General features: G+C 37.0%; 1 protein-coding gene across 2 annotated transcripts in view; it reads left to right on the top strand.

Annotated features, from left to right (window-relative positions):
* Nucleotides 1–22,045, top strand: part of DPYD (dihydropyrimidine dehydrogenase) — a 348,037-nt gene that overhangs the window by 94,316 nt on the left and 231,676 nt on the right. For both annotated transcript variants that reach the window (XM_039718169.1, XM_039718162.1), the window contains exons 4-5: nt 5,916–6,003; nt 18,330–18,491. In XM_039718169.1, coding sequence (XP_039574103.1) covers nt 5,916–6,003; nt 18,330–18,491 — 250 coding nt within the window. The remainder of the gene's footprint in view (nt 1–5,915; nt 6,004–18,329; nt 18,492–22,045) is intronic.

Here is a 22,045-nt window from a genome sequence, read left to right as displayed (position 1 = left end):
CATGAAACAAGAAAAATGGGACCATGCTTAGAAGTCACATTGCTGTAATGGATGGTTAAAATTACTTTCACCATCAATATAAAAAAAAATTGATTTTGAATATGTCAAAAGGATTAAACCGTTTTTCTGATTTGGCATCAGCTGATATACATGCTTTGTGCTGCAGTATTCTGTAAGCAGAACTGTATTTTCTATTTTTAAACCTAATTCATATAACAGCTTTATTCAGCAACATTATAAATTAGAGAAATGCAATTAAAGTAACATATACAAGTTACATACATGAAGTAGGTGAAAGGTAGCAATCTTTTTGGTTATATTGCAAAATGATTGGTGAAAAATTCTGTGTGCCAGTGAGATGACAGGAGGAATTAAGAGAATATAACTTCCCATGAATTGTGTTGGAGCGGGCTGCTCCTCACAGTGCAGTGTGGGCAGAGCCTAGCTGTGTTCCCACTGCTCAGCAAGGGGTTAAGAGGAAATCCCACCAACCTGCTTTTCCTCTGCTAGCCTCCATTTGTGAGTGTGATCACAGACCAAGATAGCTCTGTCCAAAGTATGCAGAAGACATGACATTAGGCAATGACAGTTTTAGTGCAGAAATGGAGGTTTCTGATGGGCTGAATGGTACTTGACAACAACTCAGAAGATGGACTGTAAAGTAACTGGTGCAGACCTTCCTTCACCACTCTCATTGATACCTGATGACAGACAGTGGCTCCTTTATTATATTATCAATGTTGTCCATTAAAACGAAGTGATGATGGGAGATAGTAAAAAGTTACAGCACAGAGAAGTGGAAAAGCTTCAGATGAATGGGAAAGCAAGACTACAGAAAACAGGAAGACAGCTGAGCAGAAGCAAAGAAGAGAGGAGAGTTCCTGCACTCAAAGGGGATTCAGAAGTAGATGAGAAAAGAATTACGACTGTGTAGAGAGCCAAAGAAGAAAAGAGAAAGATGAGGCATTGATGAATAGAATGATTTGGAGCCTATGTCCATATGATTCACCACCTCTTAAGTGTCCAAAAATAACCTTGTCTGTAAGTGCCATTATTCTGCACTAGGGTAGGAGGTTTTTGTGTCTGAAGACTCTGAAGACTAAGTTTCAACTCTGATCATTTCTTCTTTTCGATAAAAAGCACCTCCCTTACGAGTCCTGTAACTGCCAGCAGCAATGCCATGTCTGTCTCTAATCCTGTAGAGTGCCTCTATTTAAAATTTGCTTCCTCTAGTCATGTGAACTTACAGACAGAGAAGTAGTGCCATTTTTTATGGATCTGCAGAAGGCTTACAGGACTTCAGGTGACTGAAGAGGCAACAGTTACAGTGTGGGAGTCTTTCCTGCTTTCTTTAGATATGAGCTAGTATTGCCAATGTACATGATGCTGAATGTTTTGTTTCTTTGAGCTCCTGTGCACTGCTAACAGGCCAGGCATTTCTCACAAATAGAATTTTTCACATGTCATTCTGCAATATGACCTAAAAGACTTTTCTCCTCTTCTGCCCATTGTGAAATGCAATGAGCACAAAGGCAAAAGAATGATGTGGGATTTTTCTCTGTGAATGTTATTTTTGGGTGTGTGGTTGTTTGTTTGTTTGTTTTTAATTAGGGAAATAATGGCACCTTTTTTTTTTCTTTTTTTTCAGCTACCAACGGTAGAGTCCCACCAATGGTTTGCCATTTAAATAGTGCAACTTTATTCTGGCACCCCTTGCCTTTATTAAATGAGTCTGTATATGTCCAAATCTCGGTTTAAGTTTGTCCTTGACCCTCTTTCAGTACAGCAAGAAGCAAGACCAAATGGGGAGAAGAAAGGCTAAATTCTACAGGATTAGCCATAAGTAATTAAAGAATTGAACTTCAAGAGAAAAACCTCTGTAATGCTCTTCACTTTGGCCACCAAAGGCAAGGGGCATTCAACTTGGGATTTATATTTATTTGGAAATAATAGATTAATTTCTTCCTGACATGCAGCTTTCTTATTTCAGTGCTTACTGTCCCCAGCTCAGAGTGATGCAAGAGACTTGGAACCAAGAATAGCCTTGGTTGGGTCAAAGTTGGGTCTCCTGTTCATGCTGACCTCTTATTTACTGGGTGCAGTTAGCTCTACCATTATCTTAAAGTTAATTGACCAAAGCCTCAGAAAGTACATACAGACCTTCATCGGGGCTATTTCCTGGAGTAGTGGATAAACTTTTAGAAATTTCTACAAGTACTAGAGCTGGAAGCCTTTTTTCAAAATGACTGTTTATGTCCTGCAGAAATGAATTAGGATTCAGTTTGCTTCTAAACCTCTGCCAACAGTAACTGAAATAAAGGTTATTTGCTCTGTTTTGTGATACATGAAGATTTGATGGGTTATCAGCTACAATTTGTTGAGGAATATTACTCTGGATTATCTATTTCACCCCCGGTCTTTCAGCATTCATGTGCTTGCACTTCAGGTGATATTATTGCCAGTTACATAGACAATTGTTTGCTGCATTTTTAGGTAACAATACAACTAAATTGCCCTTCTTTGTTTGGAAGCAAAAGTGTGTTAAGAGCTGGCCTATACCTGGAAATGGGACTGTTGGTAGGATATTTTGACTTTAAAATAAAATATTGGGTAATATTTAAACAACTGCACAACAAAAGCTGTTAACTGAAGATTATCTTGGCCGTGGCTTCCGTTTCTCTTGTGCCTGCAAAGACTGTGGTGTTGCCTTTTATATGGAAATTAATATGCATGTGAAGTGAATGTGGTGTCTTTTAAGATTCAAAACAGCTTGTGTTTCTAAAGGAGATGCTGTTCCATGAGCAATGACAGAGAAATCCATAATATAGGACATTTTCTGATAGTTGGTAGGATTTTTCCTGTATTTTTGCTAAGAAATGCTGAGATATATATTCTCAGATTAGCACAGGTGCATAGGTAGTCCAGAATGTTGGTTTTTTTTGGTTTTTTTTAATAATGAGCATGCACTTCTTCATTTAATTTGCTAGGAAGTGACAGGTGAATTAGAAACATTTAATCTAAATTTCTAATTTGTTTACAATATTTTGAACCAAAATCATAGTAATAAAATAATCTTGTAAAATGAAGGTGGGATTTCTCAAGGTGGGAGGACAGTTGAAGAAAAAGAAAGGAAGTATAATGCTTAATGTTTCTCCACTGGGGTATATGCACGTGGAACTGAAGCTCATGGTAATTGTTGGTGCGTTCCCTTAAGCAGGGTATTTTGCCTGTGATTTTTGAAAGGATCAATCACTTGCAGCAATTTATATAATAACTTTCTGGTGTGTGACTATACTACTTTATTTATTCTTTTTGCCTGATTCTTCAGAATGCAATACCTTTGCTCCTTTGTACAGTAAATTCACTCTGTGATATCTGTGATGGTATGGTCAAAGGATAATTTATTGTCAGATAGAAAAATAGGTCAACACTAATGTCACTTGATGATCAACCCCCCAAGTTTAATAAAACACCTCACCAGCATGCATTCAGCACAGTGCTTGATGTTTTATTAGGACTACAGTACCTTACAGTACCTAGCTATAGCAGGCATGTAATTACTGAGCTGTCATGGTGATAAGTGGGATTAATGGCAGCCTAGTGCACTTTAGTCTGCAGAGTGCCTGGAAGATGGTATTATTATAAGAGAAAGTCTGGACTGGCATATTCATGGCACCCTCCCCTCCTCCCCAAAGCTCACATTTAAGTTTGCCTTACCTGCCCCTCCCAGCAGCTGACATTTTCAACAGCTGTTATTTGTGAAGCAGCTCAAAAATCAAAAGAGAAATAATTTGGTAAAGATGCTTGTTAGTCTGAACGAGTAATCTGTACACATCTTATCCTGCCAGGTGCCATGCAGTTTTGACATGAGATTGTTCTATATATAATCCACAGAATGCATTTTATGTTCAGTGTGCTTCCTCTGATTTTGAATACAGGAGTGTTGTATTTTAAAGAAAATATCACTGAGGAAAATGAAGAGTAGAAAATCGTAATGGAATTGAGGTCTCTTAATTTCATGATTTTTGAGTTCTGTTATTTCCTTATTGCCTACACAGGCAAACTGCTCAGATGGGTCCTCATAGTGGTGTTATTTTTTCTAACCCATCTCCTTTTTTGCTGGCTTCTAATACTAGAATTTTGCTTTTTTTAAAGAAGAGAAATTGTTGTTTGCTTAGAATGCTAAAAGTGTCCTCTTGTGTTCTGGCCACAACCTTTTGAGGTGTCCCTGTCCCACCTTTCCTTGTTAAAGCCTTTTTAACATGTACCAGTCACAGGTAGTGTTGGGCAGTGTTATGTTCAGCTGCCACAGCTAAACCTGCTGATGCTTTTCTGACATCCCACCTAGCTGAACTAGTAACCCAGTGTGGTGTTGAACCCAGGTTTGGCTTCTGCAGGTTTCCCATCTTTTGGAGCCTGTGAGACCTGTTTTCTTTAAGTATATCCTCTGGGACTTTTTTCCATGACTAGTCTTGTGAGAAAATCTAAACAGCCACTACCACATGTGCCTTCAAATGTTTCTGTTGCCACATTGTCTGCAATACCCAGGTAGATGATAATGAATAATAGGATGAAAGGCTAATTAATCTTTTACTTAACTAGCTTTCCATTCTCTTGTATTCCACCCTTAACTGTAAAAAAAACCCTGATGTGTGTGATTGACAAAATCAGAACAGTGTTTTTTCTGCAGGTATTCCAGTAATTTATTTCATTTTAATGTAATCTTAATTTCTTTGTGTATAGTTCACTGGCCTCTTGCAGTTTTCTCTGTTTTAAAGTACTCAGTTCCACAGTCTTGTCACCTAGCACTGAATAAAAATAATTAAGGTAGACATGTGGACCTTATGTAAGTATCTGGGCTCAAATAATACGTAACAACCAAATTTTATTTCATTTTCTGTACATTGTTAAACCCACAATTTGAATTAATTCTAACTGTTACTAAAGCTGTATCAAAAGATCAGCTGGAATAACCTAATGAATTCTGAGACAAGTAGTGAGGCATTTGACCTGTGATAATCGCTGATCTATAAAACCAAGGCTGTGTGCTAATACCTTTGTGCCTAACAGAGAACCATTTTACTCCTTCAGCTGACTTTTATTTTTTTTTTAAGGTTTTCTTAATACAGGTTGTGTAGACTGCCTTGAGGACTTGATCCTTAGATGGGACTGGTGCAAGCAACCAGATCATCCCCATGTATGCTATGCAGAAACAGAAAATCAACCTTTATTACTTAGGCTGTTTTGTCACCTTGTTACTTAGCTAAGTTTTTAAATTAGAAATGACAGGAAGAAGGACTTAGGAATTTTGGTTGGGAGCATGTATAAGACTTCTGAATTGTTTTCAACAGTCACAGACTTATTACAGGAAATTCATAGAAAAGTGACTTGAAAATTTATCAGCTATTCTTATTTGTTTGGACATACAGTAAAAAGTAATGCCTGCTTTTGTGGAAATGCTGTTGCTTTTGTATGTCTGATGGTCCAACATTCAGCATTTAATCCATAATGAGACTTCCAGAACTTAGTTAATAAATTTAGGTTTACAGCACAGGTGTTTTCAAATAGAAAAATGAACTGGTCAGAAGTTTAGCAATCATGGATTCCAGGGGGAAAAAAATTACCACCATGCAATTTGAGGGTTTGCTAATACTTCAACAGGTTTTGTCTGTGTTCTTGTAAATGGTGCCCTCTGCATTCCTATATAAAGTGCAGTCAAAAAAAATAACTAATCTGTGTTGATGACAGTCAATAATGATCATGTAGTGCTTTGAGGTTTTAAATATAAATTCTATGCAAGTATTATGCATTATTGCTTTGTGACTTATCTTTTAGCATGCTAACTTGAAAACCTTATGCGATTGGCAGCACTTGTTTACCATGTCTCCTTGACACATTTTCTTTTATTCCTGTAGATGCTTAAAGTGTGCAGATGCACCCTGTCAGAAGAGTTGCCCAACTAATCTGGACATCAAGTCATTCATCACAAGTATTGCAAACAAGGTAAAGTCGGGCTTGCAGTTGTACATGGCAGGAGATAACAGCAGTTACTTGCAATTTTGTGGGTGAGATTGCATTTCAAGGCTTATCTTTGTAAAGTCTTCAAAATAAAGTGTTTAGAACAGACATTTTGAATTTTGATGCAGCTAATTTTGATTATTTTTACTTCCGTTCTATGCCCATACAGTTATTGTATACTGCAGATCTATTTCTTCATGTCACTTTATAGAAAAGGTTCTTGGTTTTGATGGTTTTCAAACACAGTGGTATTCAAAAACCTGAGCATTATAAGCTCATTCATTATTTAACCTTTCTGCTACCTAAGGTATTACAGTTACAAACCTTTTTTCATTTTTTTCATTAAAGGTGTGTGGGGGGTGTTGGTGGTTTTCTATTTTTTTTTAGAAGGGATTATAATTTAAATTTCCTATAGGCAGAAATTTGGTATAAAAATTATAATCTCAAGGAATATTATCTTGTCCTTTATAGTAAGAGGCTCTGTTTAATGCAAGTGTAATCACTCACGGGGACTGTTAATAACATACTACAGGAATAAATAGGCCCTCCTCTTTGGAGGTACTGTATGTTTTCTTAATAGGCTACTCTATGCTGATCATAATGAAATCTTAAAAACATTATTCTGAATTGTGGTTTACAAATTACTTTTAATAGTCATAAACAGAAATAAATAAAGGTTACTGCAAAGTTGGTGTGAATTATTAGGACATCTAGGATAGCCTAGAGATGACTGGGTATTGGTTGTCCCATACCTCTTAAAGCTTATTTTGTATCTGTGGAATCATCAGCTGCCATATGACTTACATCTGTATGAACCCAGCTAGACCCATAATCTACTGAGGCTGCTATAAAGATTATCTGTCTGCTTTTTATGCTATAAAATTTCTCACTGTTACATGCATTTGAGAGGGCCAACACAGGTAACATTGAGTGAAGTGAGTGGGCAGCAGCAGCACTTTCATGTGTAAGTGAGCAGCCACATTGCCTTTACTAAACTGGGTGGTACGGAGAAGACACCAGTAAATCCTACACCTTAACAAGAAACATTAGGATAAGAGGAAATATTAAAATGTGTGTATCAATTATCATGTTACTACATGTTGCTGTGGTTTGCAGTAATTGGCATTATACCCAGTATATGCATATAGACTGTTTTCACATATAATCTGTATCTTGTCACTGCTGCATTTATTTTCATGAACGTAGGCATCTGTTTGCAATCGCAGTATAGTTTGTGGCATATTGCTGCTTATTACCCCTTCAGGCATTGTGAAGCAGGCAAACTGAGCAGAGAAGGTAAAAGTAATGGAACTGCTGCTCTCGGTCTCATCTGTATCAGGAATTGTGTGGCCAGCAGGAACAGGGAGGTCATTCTTCCCCTGTACTTGGCACTGCTGAGGCCACACCTTGAGTGCTGTGTCAAGTCCTGGTCCCTCAGTTTGGGAAGGATGTTGAGACACACTTGAGCACATCAGAGGAGACAACAAGGCTGGTGAGGGGCTGGGAACACAAACCCTGTGAGGAATGACTGAGGGACCTGGGGGTGTTTAGCCTGGAGAGAAAGGAGACTCAGAGGTGACGTTATCAATCTCTACAACTCCTTGAAAAGTATCTGTGGTCAGATGGGGTTGGTCTCTTTCTCCAGGAAGCAACTGACAGAACCAGAGGACATAGTCTAAAGCTGCGCCAAGGGAAATATAGGTTGGATACTTGTGAATGGAATTGAATGTAAAACAGATACTGATGAAGCTGATCTCATCCCTAAGGAGTTACAGCTGTGCAATTATCAAGACTTAGGAACAGACCTGCCCTTTATAGGCCACAGCTAGATGCAGTTAGGGTGCGTATTGTAAAAGAGTAGGTTGGCTAGTTGAGAAGTTCGATGGAGTTTGTTGGCTATGCAAAGGAGGAGTCAGTACTATGAGGAGCTGCTTATGAGAAATCACCAAGAAGGTATGAAACCTTTGCAATAAGATGGCAACAGGTATTAGGAATTATTTTTTTATGGAAAGAGTGATAAAGTACTGGAGTTATCTGCCTGGGGAGGTGGTGGATTCACCATCCCTGGATATATTTAAAAAAAGACTGGATGTGGCACTTGATGCCCTGGTGTAGTGGAGGTGTTTGGGCATGGGTTGAACTCTATGGTCTTTAAGGTCTCTACCAACTTAGTGATTCTGTGATCGTAGTGCTGCAGTTTGTTTAGGAAACCTGAAAGAAATTTTATGGAAGTATTTTACCAGGATGCTTTTTTCTTATGGAGGATTCATTATTCTGTTTTGGGTAGGATAGAATGATATGTTGTTGAGGAAAGAAAAGCGGCCTAGTTATCAAAACATAAAGCTGGGAATAAGCAACCAAGATTGAAGCCTGCAACAGAGGATGTCAGAAAAAGATCTAACGTCAGCAGCATCCTGGTGATGATAAGTTTCATAAATTTGGTGGAACTCTTAGACTCTGACAGTCTCCAAAATATCATGCCCCTTTGTAACTTGACAAAAAGGGTAGGTTATTTCAAAGGCAGATTAATTTTGAAATCTGTGTTTCTGTTACTGAGCAGAGACAATAAAAGTGGGGTGACTGCAGAGTTTTGAGAATTGTGTTTTGGCAATGCTATACTAGAATAATATTAATAAACTGCCTTGAAGGTTTGAAGTAGTCTTTGCCTTGCTGAAGCCAATAAGTACATGCTTACTGATTCTAATAGGGCTGATCAGTAGATATAATAGATGGTCAGTGTGGTGGATCAACCCTGCAGAATTTGAGTTGTTTGATAATGACTTTTGAATCCTCCTGGAAGCTGCAAATGCATGGTAAGACACTGGCTTTGCCCTGAGCAGGTACTTGATCACTTGGTGTTTTATCAGAATATCTTGCTCTGGAAAAGAATTGCAGCTTACTACTTTTCTGTCAGTACATATAATGTTTTTAGTGGAGAACCCAAAGTACCTTAGGTTACTGAAATGTAATCATAGCATGTCTTTCTTGACCCTATCCTTTCCCATCAGTATCTTCTTTATCCGTTCTAAAACTTAGGATAAAAGGTATAACGCAGCTTTGGTAGCTGCTTTTACCTCATGTTTATGTCTGGTTGTAAGCAGCAGGAAACATTTACACACGGGAAATTTTGAAAAGTTGGATATTTGGTTTCTGCTGTTCAAGATGTTAGGTTGGAAAATTGCATGCCTAAATCAGCATTGCTTCCGTTAATTCAAGTTTTATGTGTGAGTTTACATACAGTCTTATGCTCTTTTTTCTCTCCTTACTCTATAAGAAGAAATCTTACATGGCATGATTGTGGAAGCATTTCATTCAACAGCTCTAATGCTGACTTTAAACAGCCAGAAAAACAAACCAAAAGAACAAACCTCCCAAAATTAAGAGTTAGTAAAACCCCCATGCTTAGCAAGTAGCTGAATTCATGGGCTGAGACACAAGGCTAGAGAGTCCTGCATACCCATGGCAGGGGGTTTGGAACTGGATGATCTTCAAGGTCTCCTTCCAACCCGAATCACTCTATGGTTCTGTATTTGTAGCCTCCATGTCAATGGCTGTCCCTCCTGTAATTCATGTTGCAAGCAACTTAAGGAAACTAACAGTGCAGAGGGAACCCAGCCTTGACTTGATGGCTGCAGTCTGCTGGGTTGAATTTTCCTTTTGATGTATTACTTTGTGATGCCTTTGCTATAAAATATCTCTTATAACAAATTCTGTTATTCAGAAAATTACTGGAAATTCTTATGGTTTACTTTATTAATGGAATCTTTTTGTAGTTGTAGGTATTTACTGCTGTTTTTACAGTACTGCATTTTGAAACTCCTTGCTTTCTGTCAAAGGTACAAGGTAGAAGTTGAGAAGGGGGTACAAAAGTTGAAATGCTTCACCTGAAATCATGACCTGGCAGAATCCATGTAGGAGCCCACTACCATGGCTGCTCCTGTGGTGTCCTTTGCTCTTGTTCATTCTGCTGCTCTGGTGGTACCTGCACCATACACTTTTAGACCAGACAGAAGACAAGAATAGTGTGCTTTTGAAAACTAAAACGTATCATTTATAATTTTGATAGTTTTTAATGGAACCAGTAAGTAATTTTTCAATTTGTTATACATTTTGCAGAACTTCTGTTGAAATAATAAGTTAGATATTATCATTCAGCAGTCTGAATATTCAGCTTGATGAAAATTTCTGTATTATTGTCACTGAAGTTCTTGCTTAAGATGATCAAGGATATTTTGCATGTCATTGAAAATCGCTTTCAATATGATAAATTTGTTTTTGCTGTTTTCATCTTGTAAATAAAGTTTTACTTCTAATCCAAAAGCTTATAAATATGTATGATAACTTCTAGAAGAAATAAATAGGTGAAACATAGAACATTCATGTGTTTGAGGTCAATAGATTCAGGGAATTGGGGTACATTTTCTAGACTTACTGAAGATTTGTGTCTGAATCTCATCACCCACTTGAGAAACTTGCTTCAGCTGGTTACCCTTCTACTTGTTTGGAGAAGATTGTGTTCAATAAATTCCCTGTCCTTATCCTTGTGTAAGCAGTTTTGCATGCAGGTATTTATTTAAACATGATTCATTATTAATATAGACTGTTTAGACAGCAGTAAACTGAAAATGAATTACTTTGTCAGGTATTAAAAAGCTCTGTTGTATGTGGTTTGTTTTGTTGGGAAATGGCTATAGCAATCATAAAGGGTCAGGGATTCTTGTTCTCTTAAGCCTGAGGCTTTTTAGATATTTACAGGCCATGTACAATGTAGCTGTTCTGGCTGTTCTGCCATTAGACCTGAGCTCTGAAGTAGAAGAGGGACAAGGGAGGAGGGTTGTTCCTGGGTTGAGAGGGTAATTGAATTGCCAGACTCAATGAGCCTTGAGCCTCTTTGAGAGAAAGGATGTCACTTATGCTGTATTGTGTTAGCTGCTGTGACTCAGTAGAGTTTAGGCCACAACTTCCATTCTCTTTTTCCATACAAACTGGATTACAACTCCACTTTATAAAGGTACAATCTATTCCATTGTGTCTTCCCAGTTCGTGCTTCTCAGTTCATAAAGACCACTTGCAATTCTCTCTCTCAGAGATCAGACTTCAAATTCACCAGGCATGCGTTACTATTTTTGTTTCCAAACATCAGAAGATGGCAAACAAGAATTCTGACTTCCAGCTGTCTTCTTTAAATACCACCACATTGCAAAACCTGTATTTCTCACTTTATAATGAACAAGTGCTGTCATAGTTGTTTATTTCTTTAAAAAGAAAAAAATACACTAAAGAAAGTCCAAATGTGTTCAGCTGCTGCAGGAGGAGCTTTCCCCCCCAGCCCTGAAGTAGTACCAGAAATGATTTTAGGATTTTATGCCCTCCTTTCCCTGTGTTGATATGTCAAAGCAAGAAAGAATTTGTAAAATGGAGCTTTAGCACTTGTCATCCTTTAGGGCTGGCACAAGCAAATGTTTTACAGCAGCAGAAAATCCTACAATTTCCCAGAAGCATCTCTCAGCCTGAGCACTTGTAGGGTGTGCAGCTTTTCTGCTGTTCAGCAAAACAGTGCCAGAGAAGCGGCCCTTTAGAAAGCAGCAGCTCCTCACATGCTTTACCTTTGAACTGCTCAGTGAGAGAGTCTTGGAGCTTTTTGTTATCAGATGTCTTTATGGTTTGAGTAGTAGCATTGAAAATCAACTGTTGGTACATGCAGGGACATCAAATTTTGTTACACAGCACAGGCATAAGGAATGAGTGACTCAGCCTTTACAGTCTCAGTCTGTAATGAAGAACTGGAGGTACAGAAGTATCTTTTTTGTTATCAGTACTCACAGAAATCACGTGGTTGCTGTAGCCCTCTGTGACTAGCTCTCACAATTTTATTTCAAGCCATGCATTATTACAATGATTCCTGACATTGACTCTACGTTTTTTTTTCTGTGTTCAGAAAGACCATATTCTCCAACATCCCTTAATAATGATAGGCTGGTTTGCACTGACACATGAACTCTTTTTAACAGACTCTTTGGAGACCAACATTAGAAAAAGAAGAACAACAAAGAGCCCAGCACCCCCCAAAAATTCCCAAACCAAATGAAAACCCCACACTGGAAAACAAACTCAAAAAAACAACCCAATCCCCCAAATCAGAAAGCCATGCTGCCCTCTGGGCAGTGCAGAACACTGGGTGGGAAATGGAAGAGGGAGAAATTAATGTCAGGAACAGTGCAGAGAAAATTGTAGAACACAGGAGAATGTTTTAGGATTTCAGAGGAATCTTTAGGTTTAAATGAAACCAAAGAAAATTTGTGTGGGATTTTAAAGATTGAAATTCTGTTTTTTCAAAGGAGAAATCGGAGAGGGAACAAACTGGAAGACAGAGAAGGATAACAAGGGGTAAGGGTAAATCTGAAGTTTGGGAGATTGAGGGAGTAAAGGAAACCGTGTTTCTGGTAGTACACTAGAAATAAGAAAAATGAAAAGTGTGTAGACAGAGGAAAACAAGATGCAAAAAGTTGTGGAATTGGTAAAAGAAAATAAATGAAGAGAAGATTGCCACAGAGGAAGGGTGTTGAGAGACATAGGATTATGACAGGTGAGAAAAACAGAATGATGGGGTTTTTTCTGTGCCAGAGAAACTCTGACTAAATTAACAAAAGACATCTCTATGCCATTGCAAAGATTGTAGAAAACGGCGAGTCACAGTTCATATGTAAAATACTGTAGGTAGAGTACCTTTAATACAATGAAGGATTGTGGAAGTCGGAAAGCTGCTAGGTAACTGGTAATAATTATATACAGAAATTAATCACAATTAATCTTTAAGTACTACTTTGAAGGCCCAGATTTTTCAAAAGTGCTGTTTCATTCAGCTTTCTCTGTTAATCGTAGTATATTTCAGGTCAATAAATAAAATAGTAAGGAAAAAAATAATTTAAAAGAAAAATTAGGAATGATGTTAAATTGATGCACATGAAACAGTGACTTTTCTTGAGATGTCTGTTTGTACTTAGTGTAATGGAATGGCTGACAGCTGGTTTCAGTCGCCGTAGTGTAATTATGTAGAATAGACTTTTGCGATGACACTATGTCAATTAAGGAATCTCTCACATTCTAGACTACAAAGGACAAAATGACAGTACAAGATATTTCTTCCGTTCTTTTTCATAAAAAGATAGTGACACTGTGTGAAATTACAGTCCTGTTATGATGACACAAGTCAAATGATGTGAAAGATTTCTGGATTGATTAAAAATCATCAGCATTATAATATAGAATATGTATGATTTGATAAGTTGCTGTTATGTTTTGTTCATTCTTCTTCGGAAGATATTTGGCGGGGCTGACAGACTGAGGGCGTTTCTTGTTATATTTGAACTGGTGTGTGTCAGTGTGAAAAATGCTCCTTATATAACAACGTACTTTAAAAAGTGACTCTTCGGTCTGTGGAAATGTTTTAATCCAATACATCTTGAGTAAATTTTAAAGCCATTGCAAAACATGAACTAGAATAGGAGGTGGTAATATTTTTCCATGCATTTTGCTATGTCTCCCTTTTTTAAACTTAAATCCACATGAAAAAGAAATTGACTGTTTTCTTCTTTCCTTTTTAAAGTATTCACAATGATACCAAATTCTGATAAAGTCAGTGTATTAATTTTTATTCCATAAAGCATAATGATGCATATTCTTCAGTTTTTTTAGAAAACTGCAATATCAAAACACCCTGATGCATAATAAATTTATTTAAAAAGCTCTTGAATTGAATTGAAAGAAAGGATGCTATAAGCATTTCCTGATAGTAAATGCAATTTCTTCTCGTCTCCCAGTATTGATCCTATGTGTTTTAGTAGATTTTTTTTCAAGTAAAAAACAGTCTAATTTGCATGCAAATTATATAATGCTTCCAAATGATACATGTGGAGATCCTCTTCTGCCTGTTTTCCTCTGATTATTGATATCTTTTTAAGGCTTCTTTTTGTTCCCTGTGTTAGCAATGTAGTATTTATTGACATTTTGATGTAGGAAACCACAAAACATCTTATCCAGTTAGATTAATTTATTTCCATGGAAATGCACAGGAAAAGATTCTATGAACAAAGGCAGGAGCAGACATTTATCTCATTAAAAAATCCAGAAACATTCTAGTTTTAGACTTGCTTCCTCTGTGACGTCTGTAAGAAACTGGCCAACTGAGTCATCTTATTATTTAAACATCTACAAAAATTACTCCAAACTGTTAAGGTAGCTTGCATTATTCCATCCACTGAAGTAACTGTCATTTTAATGAAGCCAGCTTCCCTTTAATTATGATCCTTTCTCATGTACAACATGTGCGTAGTTACCAGCCTGCCAGGTCTGCATCTCTGCATGTCTGTTTTATATGCAGCCTACTACACACTAGTTTTGTAAAATGAAGTGATCAATATTTTTTTTAATGTGAATATTCTGTGAATATTTTACTTGTGATGTCACTAATAAATATAATGATCATTAATACGTGTTTTCAGCTTAAAAAGGATAAAGTTGCATAAGCAAAATATGTTACACAAACATTTAAGGTACTATACCCATACTACAAACTTTTATTTATTACTGTACTACCATGCTTTGTAGTTTTGTAACACAGTTTGTATAACACTGCTCAGGGTAACTTACTAGATGAACTGAATTTATCTGTCAGTGTTTGTCAAGTATTGTAAAACATATTTCTAATTTTTTGCTATGTTAGATAATTGCACAGTAAAGATAAGATAAATGATTAAATAGAATAGAAGGAAAAAAAAGATGAAGCAACTCAGAGCCAGGCACATGAAGGCCTGCCCAGGGCCAGCCTCTCCACACTGCTCTGTGCCCTGGCAAGGTGGGAGGTTTGCAGGTGGCCTTGCTCTCAAGGCGCTGCACAGTTGTGGTAGCAGCACATGGCAGTATTCTTTCACTGGGAGTGAGCAGGAATGGCAATGGGAACAGTGCTTATACTGATCTTCAGGAAGGTAGAAAAGGAGAATAAGGGAACTGTGGCTCTTCTGAGAGGATGTTGTAAGTTTACCTATAGTGAAATTAGCACAGAGTAATTATGTTTTGGCAGACCATAAAACCAAGTCCAGTCCGAACCTGTGCTTCTGTTTAATCTCTAGAGGTGCCCACATTAGCACAGTTGGAACACACTAGTGGAGCAGTGCAGAAGCCTTGCCCTGTTGTTCTCAAATGTGACTGTCTTTTAATTTATCATTAAAATTGTTTTAAGTGCTAAGACTAGAAGATATTTACTTGTTGATACAGTTTATTTACAATCTTAATATTTAGCATGATAATGTGTACTATATAATTTTTGATACTATTATTTGAAGAGAAGGCAGTTCCCTTTTTCTCAGGTGCTTCTACTACCAGTGCCAGCTGCAGGAACTCATGATCATGACAGCAATATCTCAAAACTTCCCAAATCAGCTCTCTACCTTCATATACTCAATCAAGTTTCCTCCAAAGTAAGAGTTCAGCAGTAGCTGGCCTTACCCCCACTGAGTCTTCAGTTCCAGCTTCCTTCCTACCAAACTCTGGTATGGTGTTCTGAGACAGATTTCCTTAGATATCCCCTTTGAAAACTGTGATCTTGGTCCTATACCTATACTGACCCTGGGCCTTTCTCTCTGAAGTCACTTGTGCTCTGTCTTTCTGTAGCATAGCTGTACTCAAAGTTTGGTTTGAACTTTCAAAAGAAGTAAGATGTGCCATCTGTGTTGACACAGCTCAAGTGTGACAATATACTTATATATGTAAGAAAATTAATTTCAAAAAAGAAATAGTTAACAGTTGTGCTTTCTAGGCATAATAACTAGGTCTGTATATAGATTTTAATTACCAAGCTGAAAAATGTAGAAAATCCTTAATGAAGTTGTTTAAATGGAAATGCACTTTGTTTCCATTGAACCAGAGTTGATGATAATAAATGTAATGATACTGGACAACACAGGAAGGAAAACTGTAAGTCTAATATGTGTGAAACATAAAAGAGAACAAAAGTTCATTGAAAACCATTTTGTTGTCTTTGAGTTAGTGAGAAAATAACCAGCACTAATTTGTAATTATTCCTTTAGAGTAGAAGAAAGGAATGGCTAGATATAATTGCCTGAGGAACAGGCATCTAGTGCCACTTAAGATGCTGCAGTGTAACTAGGCTGGTCTCATTGCTGCTTCGGAAAGATGTGGGTCTCCTGCATTGATTTTCACCTCTGCTGTCTGCAAATTTGTGTCAGTGACATCTCCAATATAACTGGGCTTCTGTAATTTGCTGCCAAATTGAGCCTGCAGGCTTTTTTTCTTTACAGGTTTTTTTAAGCATCCCTAATAATCTCTGATATTAAAACAGTATTATATTCTGGAAAAGCAAAACTGTTTGCTAATACATACAATTCCATTTTAATTAATACCCCTTTACATTGGAATAAGTGAGCATTGGGGATAATAAAATGTCTTACTAGTCACCGCAGGGGAAATGGCTGAAGGTTCTTCAGAACATTCGTGTAAAGGGATTACCTGTTCAGCCAGGGTTAGAATTTCAGTGGCGTTTAATACTAAGGAAGTCCCATAAAAGTACACCTAGGCAGTTGTTTTGTGCTTCCAGGTGAAGGACAGAGGTTTGAGGACTGCAGTAGACCAGCAACTGTAAGCAAGGAGTCCAGTTATAGTCACAAATACGTTTCTTGAATCTTGGCATTTTCTTGGTAATCTCTGTATGTGTCTGTATGATCTGGTTTAACTTTAGAGAATTGCATGCTCAGTCTAATAATATGCCTATAGTGAATTTGAACTTCCCAAACTAAATTCTTGTTACCCATTGTTGGTTGAATTGTCAGATCTTGACACTGCTCTTTTTATTCTGAAGTGGATTCTTACTCTATGTGGCAAAGTATTTGCTTTGGATAAACACTTCTGTGTGCGTTATCCTGCTGATAGAAAGTCCCAGACATTGCACACAGGGTCTTACTGGTGATTGTTACTGAAGACTGGAATATAGAAGAGGTGGAGGAGGAAGGGGATATACTGTTTTTCAGCCTCTCAGATGCTTCTAGTGTGTAGAAAGCTGAAATGAGACCCCAGCATTAATTTCTCACTAAAGAAACTTTTGTGGAACGTCAGCCATGTGCTAGTTCTAAGGATATACTGTATTGTCTTCTGGTCTTAAAAGGTAACTCTAGATTTAACCCATCTTCATGGACTTGGTGGGACTTTTAGAGGTGGTGGAAAAAGTGGTTAAGTTGAGGAAGTACTACACTCTATTATTACCTACACTTCTATACTGATGACACATAAGAAAATACAGTATGTAAAAAGTTTGCTTTAATTACGATGTAATTTCAATAATGTAGGTGCAGAACTGCCATCAGTAGTTCTATCCCTTTAAATGACACTTCAGGTCACTCCTGGCATTTTCTCTGATTCCTCCTTTTAAGACAATTTATCCAGATGAAAAATCCACCAGAGGTTGTTTTCTCATGGCATCAGACACTGGGAACTTGCTAGAGTCCATTCCTTAGAGTTTTAGAATGGAAAAAATCCTTGCTAGTTCTCATATAGCTGGTGACTGTTCCTTTTCTGAAGTCCACTGAATATTGAGAATCTTTGAAGCTGTGAATTGTAGCTAACATCTTAATTAGTTCCCTTGTTTATGATTTAAGGAAACATGAGAATAAGTGTTTGCCCTGATTACTATATGTTGAGGGAAAAAAAAGATCAGAAAGAATTCAGTAGTGCGATATCTGCAGGTGGCTGCATGGAAAGTCTTCTCATCATGTGTCTGGGAAAATTGGCACTGCTGGTCTGGTGTGAAGGACAGGAATATCCACAGAGATGGTGTGCACAGATGTGTAAAATAAGATTTTCATTCCTGAGCTGTAAAGAGCTGGTAATATAACTGGCATCTTCTGGTCATACCTGTAACAAGGGTTGCAACTCAGCTACTGCCCAATTGACCTAGAAATGGAGAGAATATTTTCAAGAACATAATGCAGCAATTGTAGTTTTTGAAGGTAGATTTGTTAAGCTGCTAAAAATCCTACAACCACTTCAGACTGAAGATGTTTTTAACCATTTTGCAAGCTAAAAAGCAAAAGTTTACCTTTGCATAATCCACAGTTTTTGCTGACTTCCTTCTCAGTGTCTTTGATGGTATTTTGCATACCATCTTAGTACATTTAAATGTTATTTAACATATATGCTTATATATTATTCTACTACAAAATTTTCTCTTGAAGGTTTGAATTTTTGCTTCATTGGTATGTGACTGTCGTATTTATTTCTTCTTCCTTTCTCTTTTCCTTCAGAACTACTATGGAGCTGCCAAAATGATTCTTTCTGACAATCCACTTGGCCTGACGTGCGGAATGGTGTGTCCAACATCAGATCTCTGTGTTGGTGGCTGCAATTTGTATGCCACTGAGGAAGGACCAATTAATATTGGTGGATTGCAGCAGTTTGCTACTGAGGTAGGACTTGCAAAATGTCTTAAATTCTTTGTATGTACTATTAAGTATTGCCTGTGGTTACCTTTGTTAATGATTTTTTTCAAAAAAGTTGATACTAATAAAATTAAAGCATAGCAAGCTTAGAATAATTATCCTTTTTCTTACAGCACACTCAAATGTTTTATAATGCATTACATTGTAGGAACATAAGGAACATTATTTGTAAACAAGATGATTCTTTAGACACACTGGTAGTTGAGACAGTTTCTTTTATAATGAAAGATTTATTTCAGGTGAAATTGTGAATGTTGCTCAAGTAGGCTGCATCGGGGAAAAGATCAAGTGCAGCTGTGTCTGTAAGTGCATATTAAGGAGATGTAGAACTGTTCTGGGCATAGGGATTCTATAGCAGAATTAATGTGTGTTTGTGCTGGCTTTGAGACAAAGGATAAACTTCAGATGACTTTTTCTTTTTATTGTCCTGTTTTTCCAAACCTAAGTAAATACATAGCTTGAGGTTGACCTAAAATACATGTCCATGTGTATCTATTTATATAGGTACAAATTCACAGTGTATATGTGTAAATTCACTAGTTCATAGAAAGAGGCAACTATTCATTTGTTAATTTATTTTGAGGGCATAGAGAATTTTTACCTAACTCAAGGTCTCAAATGATACCTCATCTATCTGAAGTAACATTTTGTAAAAATTATTATTTTGGCCTCTGTAAAAGTGAGGGGGTTATGGCTATAGTAAAACCAGCATATTCATGTGTTAGGATTGTACATTTCTATCCAGTCCTTAACTAATGTGTGTGTCCCTATTCTGTATCATGAGCCATTTGGCTGACCTTATTTACAAACACTATGAAGTTCTGATCAACTTTGCAAAGCAAGGGAAAAAAAACAACTTTGTAGAACAGACCAAAAGAGAAATGCAAATAAATCTGGAAGTAACAGATGATATCTATAAGACCAGTATTTTCCTCTAGTGTCAAGCATACACTTCACACCCTCTTCTCTGTGGCTGTGGGTGATGATTTGATGAGCATATATTACTACCTGCTGCTGCTGTTCTCCTTTTATCTGTTTGTATCCCTCCTTTCTTCTCTCCAGGAGACTTGTAAATCTTCTGGAGCACTGATAAACTTTTCTGCTAGCTGTTGCTGAATCCTCTCTCCTCTCCTCCCTGTCATTTAAATGGTTATCTGCATCATTTTTCTTGAGATTTGAACACACAAGTGTAAGAATCCAAAGTTCTCATTTACAAGATGAGACTAGAGACACTGAACTGTATTAGTTCTATGTGTATTTTGAATAGTTGGGCTTTATCAGTCAAGAAACACTTTTATTAGCTTCTAGTGGCCTTTATTCTGTATATATAAAAAGTTAGTATTTGTTTCAAAGCAGAAGACTTCTTTCCTTAAACCCACCACAAAACCAAATAAAGCAACCCAAAACCAACCAACCAAAAAAGATTAAACAGTTGGCAAGTAGATAATAAATACAATGGTGAAATACTGCTGTTTAGGAACCAAATGCAAGTAATATGTGTTACAATTTGGTTTGTGTCTTCTTTTAGCTTTTATTCTATGATTAATAGAGAGGAATTATGACTTGATAGATAATGTTAAATATCTGCCATTTTTCTTCAAAAATCTTTAGAAATCTATTAAAAAAGCCCCAGTGCTAGCATAATGATTGATACGAAAACTGCAGAGGATGAATAATTTTCAGTGTTTCAAGTTTGTTTAAAATCATGTTAATTCCAGGAGCTCTAACAGAATAAAATTGTATTATAGCTCTACATGGCAGTCCAACAAAAAGAACTTTTAAAAAAAATTATTATCTTTAGTATTTTCATAGTATCTATGTTCCTATACATCTAGTGTATAAAAAATGTAAAAGAAAAATAAATTGTTAATAACCTTTACTGCTGTTTAACATAGATTCTGTATGTATTGTAGCACTCTTAGTAATAATAGGCAGTCACTTTTGCAGTTAGTACTTTTTTACTTTTCAGTTAAATTTTGCTGTGAAAGTAGGTATAGTTGAAAAAATATACTGGTATGAGTGCTTCCAAGTAAAAAAATGATTATAAAAATATCAGTTATAATATTGAAGAAAATTGTAAGGTGCTACCGTTCGTACAAGAATTGGCCCAGACAGTGTGTTCACAGCTCTACCTGTACAAGTAACTTTGTAAATTGTGTAATTTAGGCATGCAACATGTGTTAGTCTTAATGAGAGCTGCATGGTGATTCTCATGCATGGTGTAATATTTGTCCCACAGGGGCTTATTTACCGAAAACTCCATTGTGCATGAAGCTAGTTTTAGGCTTTTTTTTCCCTTGGAATTAGTCTGAGGATCATAGACTTGATGCATTATGAGAGTGAGCAGTAATAAAAGGGCACAACTGCTAGCTGAGATAATAGATAAAATTGCAGTAAAGCAGGAATGTGGATTTAAAATATGGAAAATATATGGGTATGACGTGTGCCCGTTTGTGCTTCTGAACAATGACTGATCATCTGTTCATACTGCAGATAAAGCTCCCTAATTGTGAAATATTTGTCTTGCATACGGTAGAACAGTAAAAAAAATGGCACCTTATGCTGCCTGCATTTCCCTTCTGCCCTTTCATAGTTTTGTAACTATGTTTGGCTCATTCTCAAAGTGAATTGTAGTCCAGCCTGATAAAATGTGGATTTTGACAATTAAATGTTTAAGTGGAAAAAGGGAAATGTCCGTTTGTATTTGTGATGTAGAATGTGTGTACTGGGATGCAGTTACCATGGTAACTGTTGCATCTAGAGAGTAACATGGAGTAAATCTCACTATTATAAATGACGAGTGTCAAGCTCAGGTTACACCTGCTACTTGCACATGTCAAAATTATATTAATGCCTTTATCTGTCTCCTTTGCCCAAGTACTTCAGAATCAGGAAACAACCTTTTCTGAACACAAGTCCACTGAAAATACACTGAGATTGAAGTGACAATACATATAAGCATGAGGTATATGGCTGTCAGTCCCAAAATGATCTAAAATCACTGGTTACTCAAGTACTAGTTTGCAAGCTTGTAATAGACCTCACTTCTTTTTCACTACCTTATCTGCTATCGTATTAGTAAGAAACCCTCAAATTATTATGTTTTTTGATAGACCTTTATTGAATCTAAAGGTTCTTTTCTGTTTCTGTTTAATCATTCTGAATGGTGCAGCACAAGCCAAATAGAAAATGTATTATTTTAGTCTCTGCATACTAGATATAAACACTAGATCATTTAGTACTATGGCTCTTGTGCCAGTTACAGTTCTGGTGGTTTGTTCCTCTTTGCAGATACATTCTGACTGCTGCTGCAGCAGAAAGAAATTGGAAAAGAAAATTTGATACATGTTTTTCTGAAAAAGTGGGATTGCATGCATTTACCTGCTGCTCACCTAGGAACAGCTCAGCAGAGTACCTGTGCTGGAAGGAGTGTTCTGGTGAGGGGCCTGAGTGCTGAACCTCCCTTCTCCCCCAGCCCACCACAGTCAAGGAAGAAATGTCTTACCTGAGAGATTGCCGTG

The sequence above is a fragment of the Passer montanus genome, unplaced genomic scaffold (assembly GCF_014805655.1).
Source record: "Passer montanus isolate IOZ18808 unplaced genomic scaffold, ASM1480565v1 scaffold103, whole genome shotgun sequence".
Taxonomy (NCBI): domain Eukaryota; kingdom Metazoa; phylum Chordata; class Aves; order Passeriformes; family Passeridae; genus Passer; species Passer montanus.
This window is presented reverse-complemented; position numbering and strand designations above follow the sequence as displayed.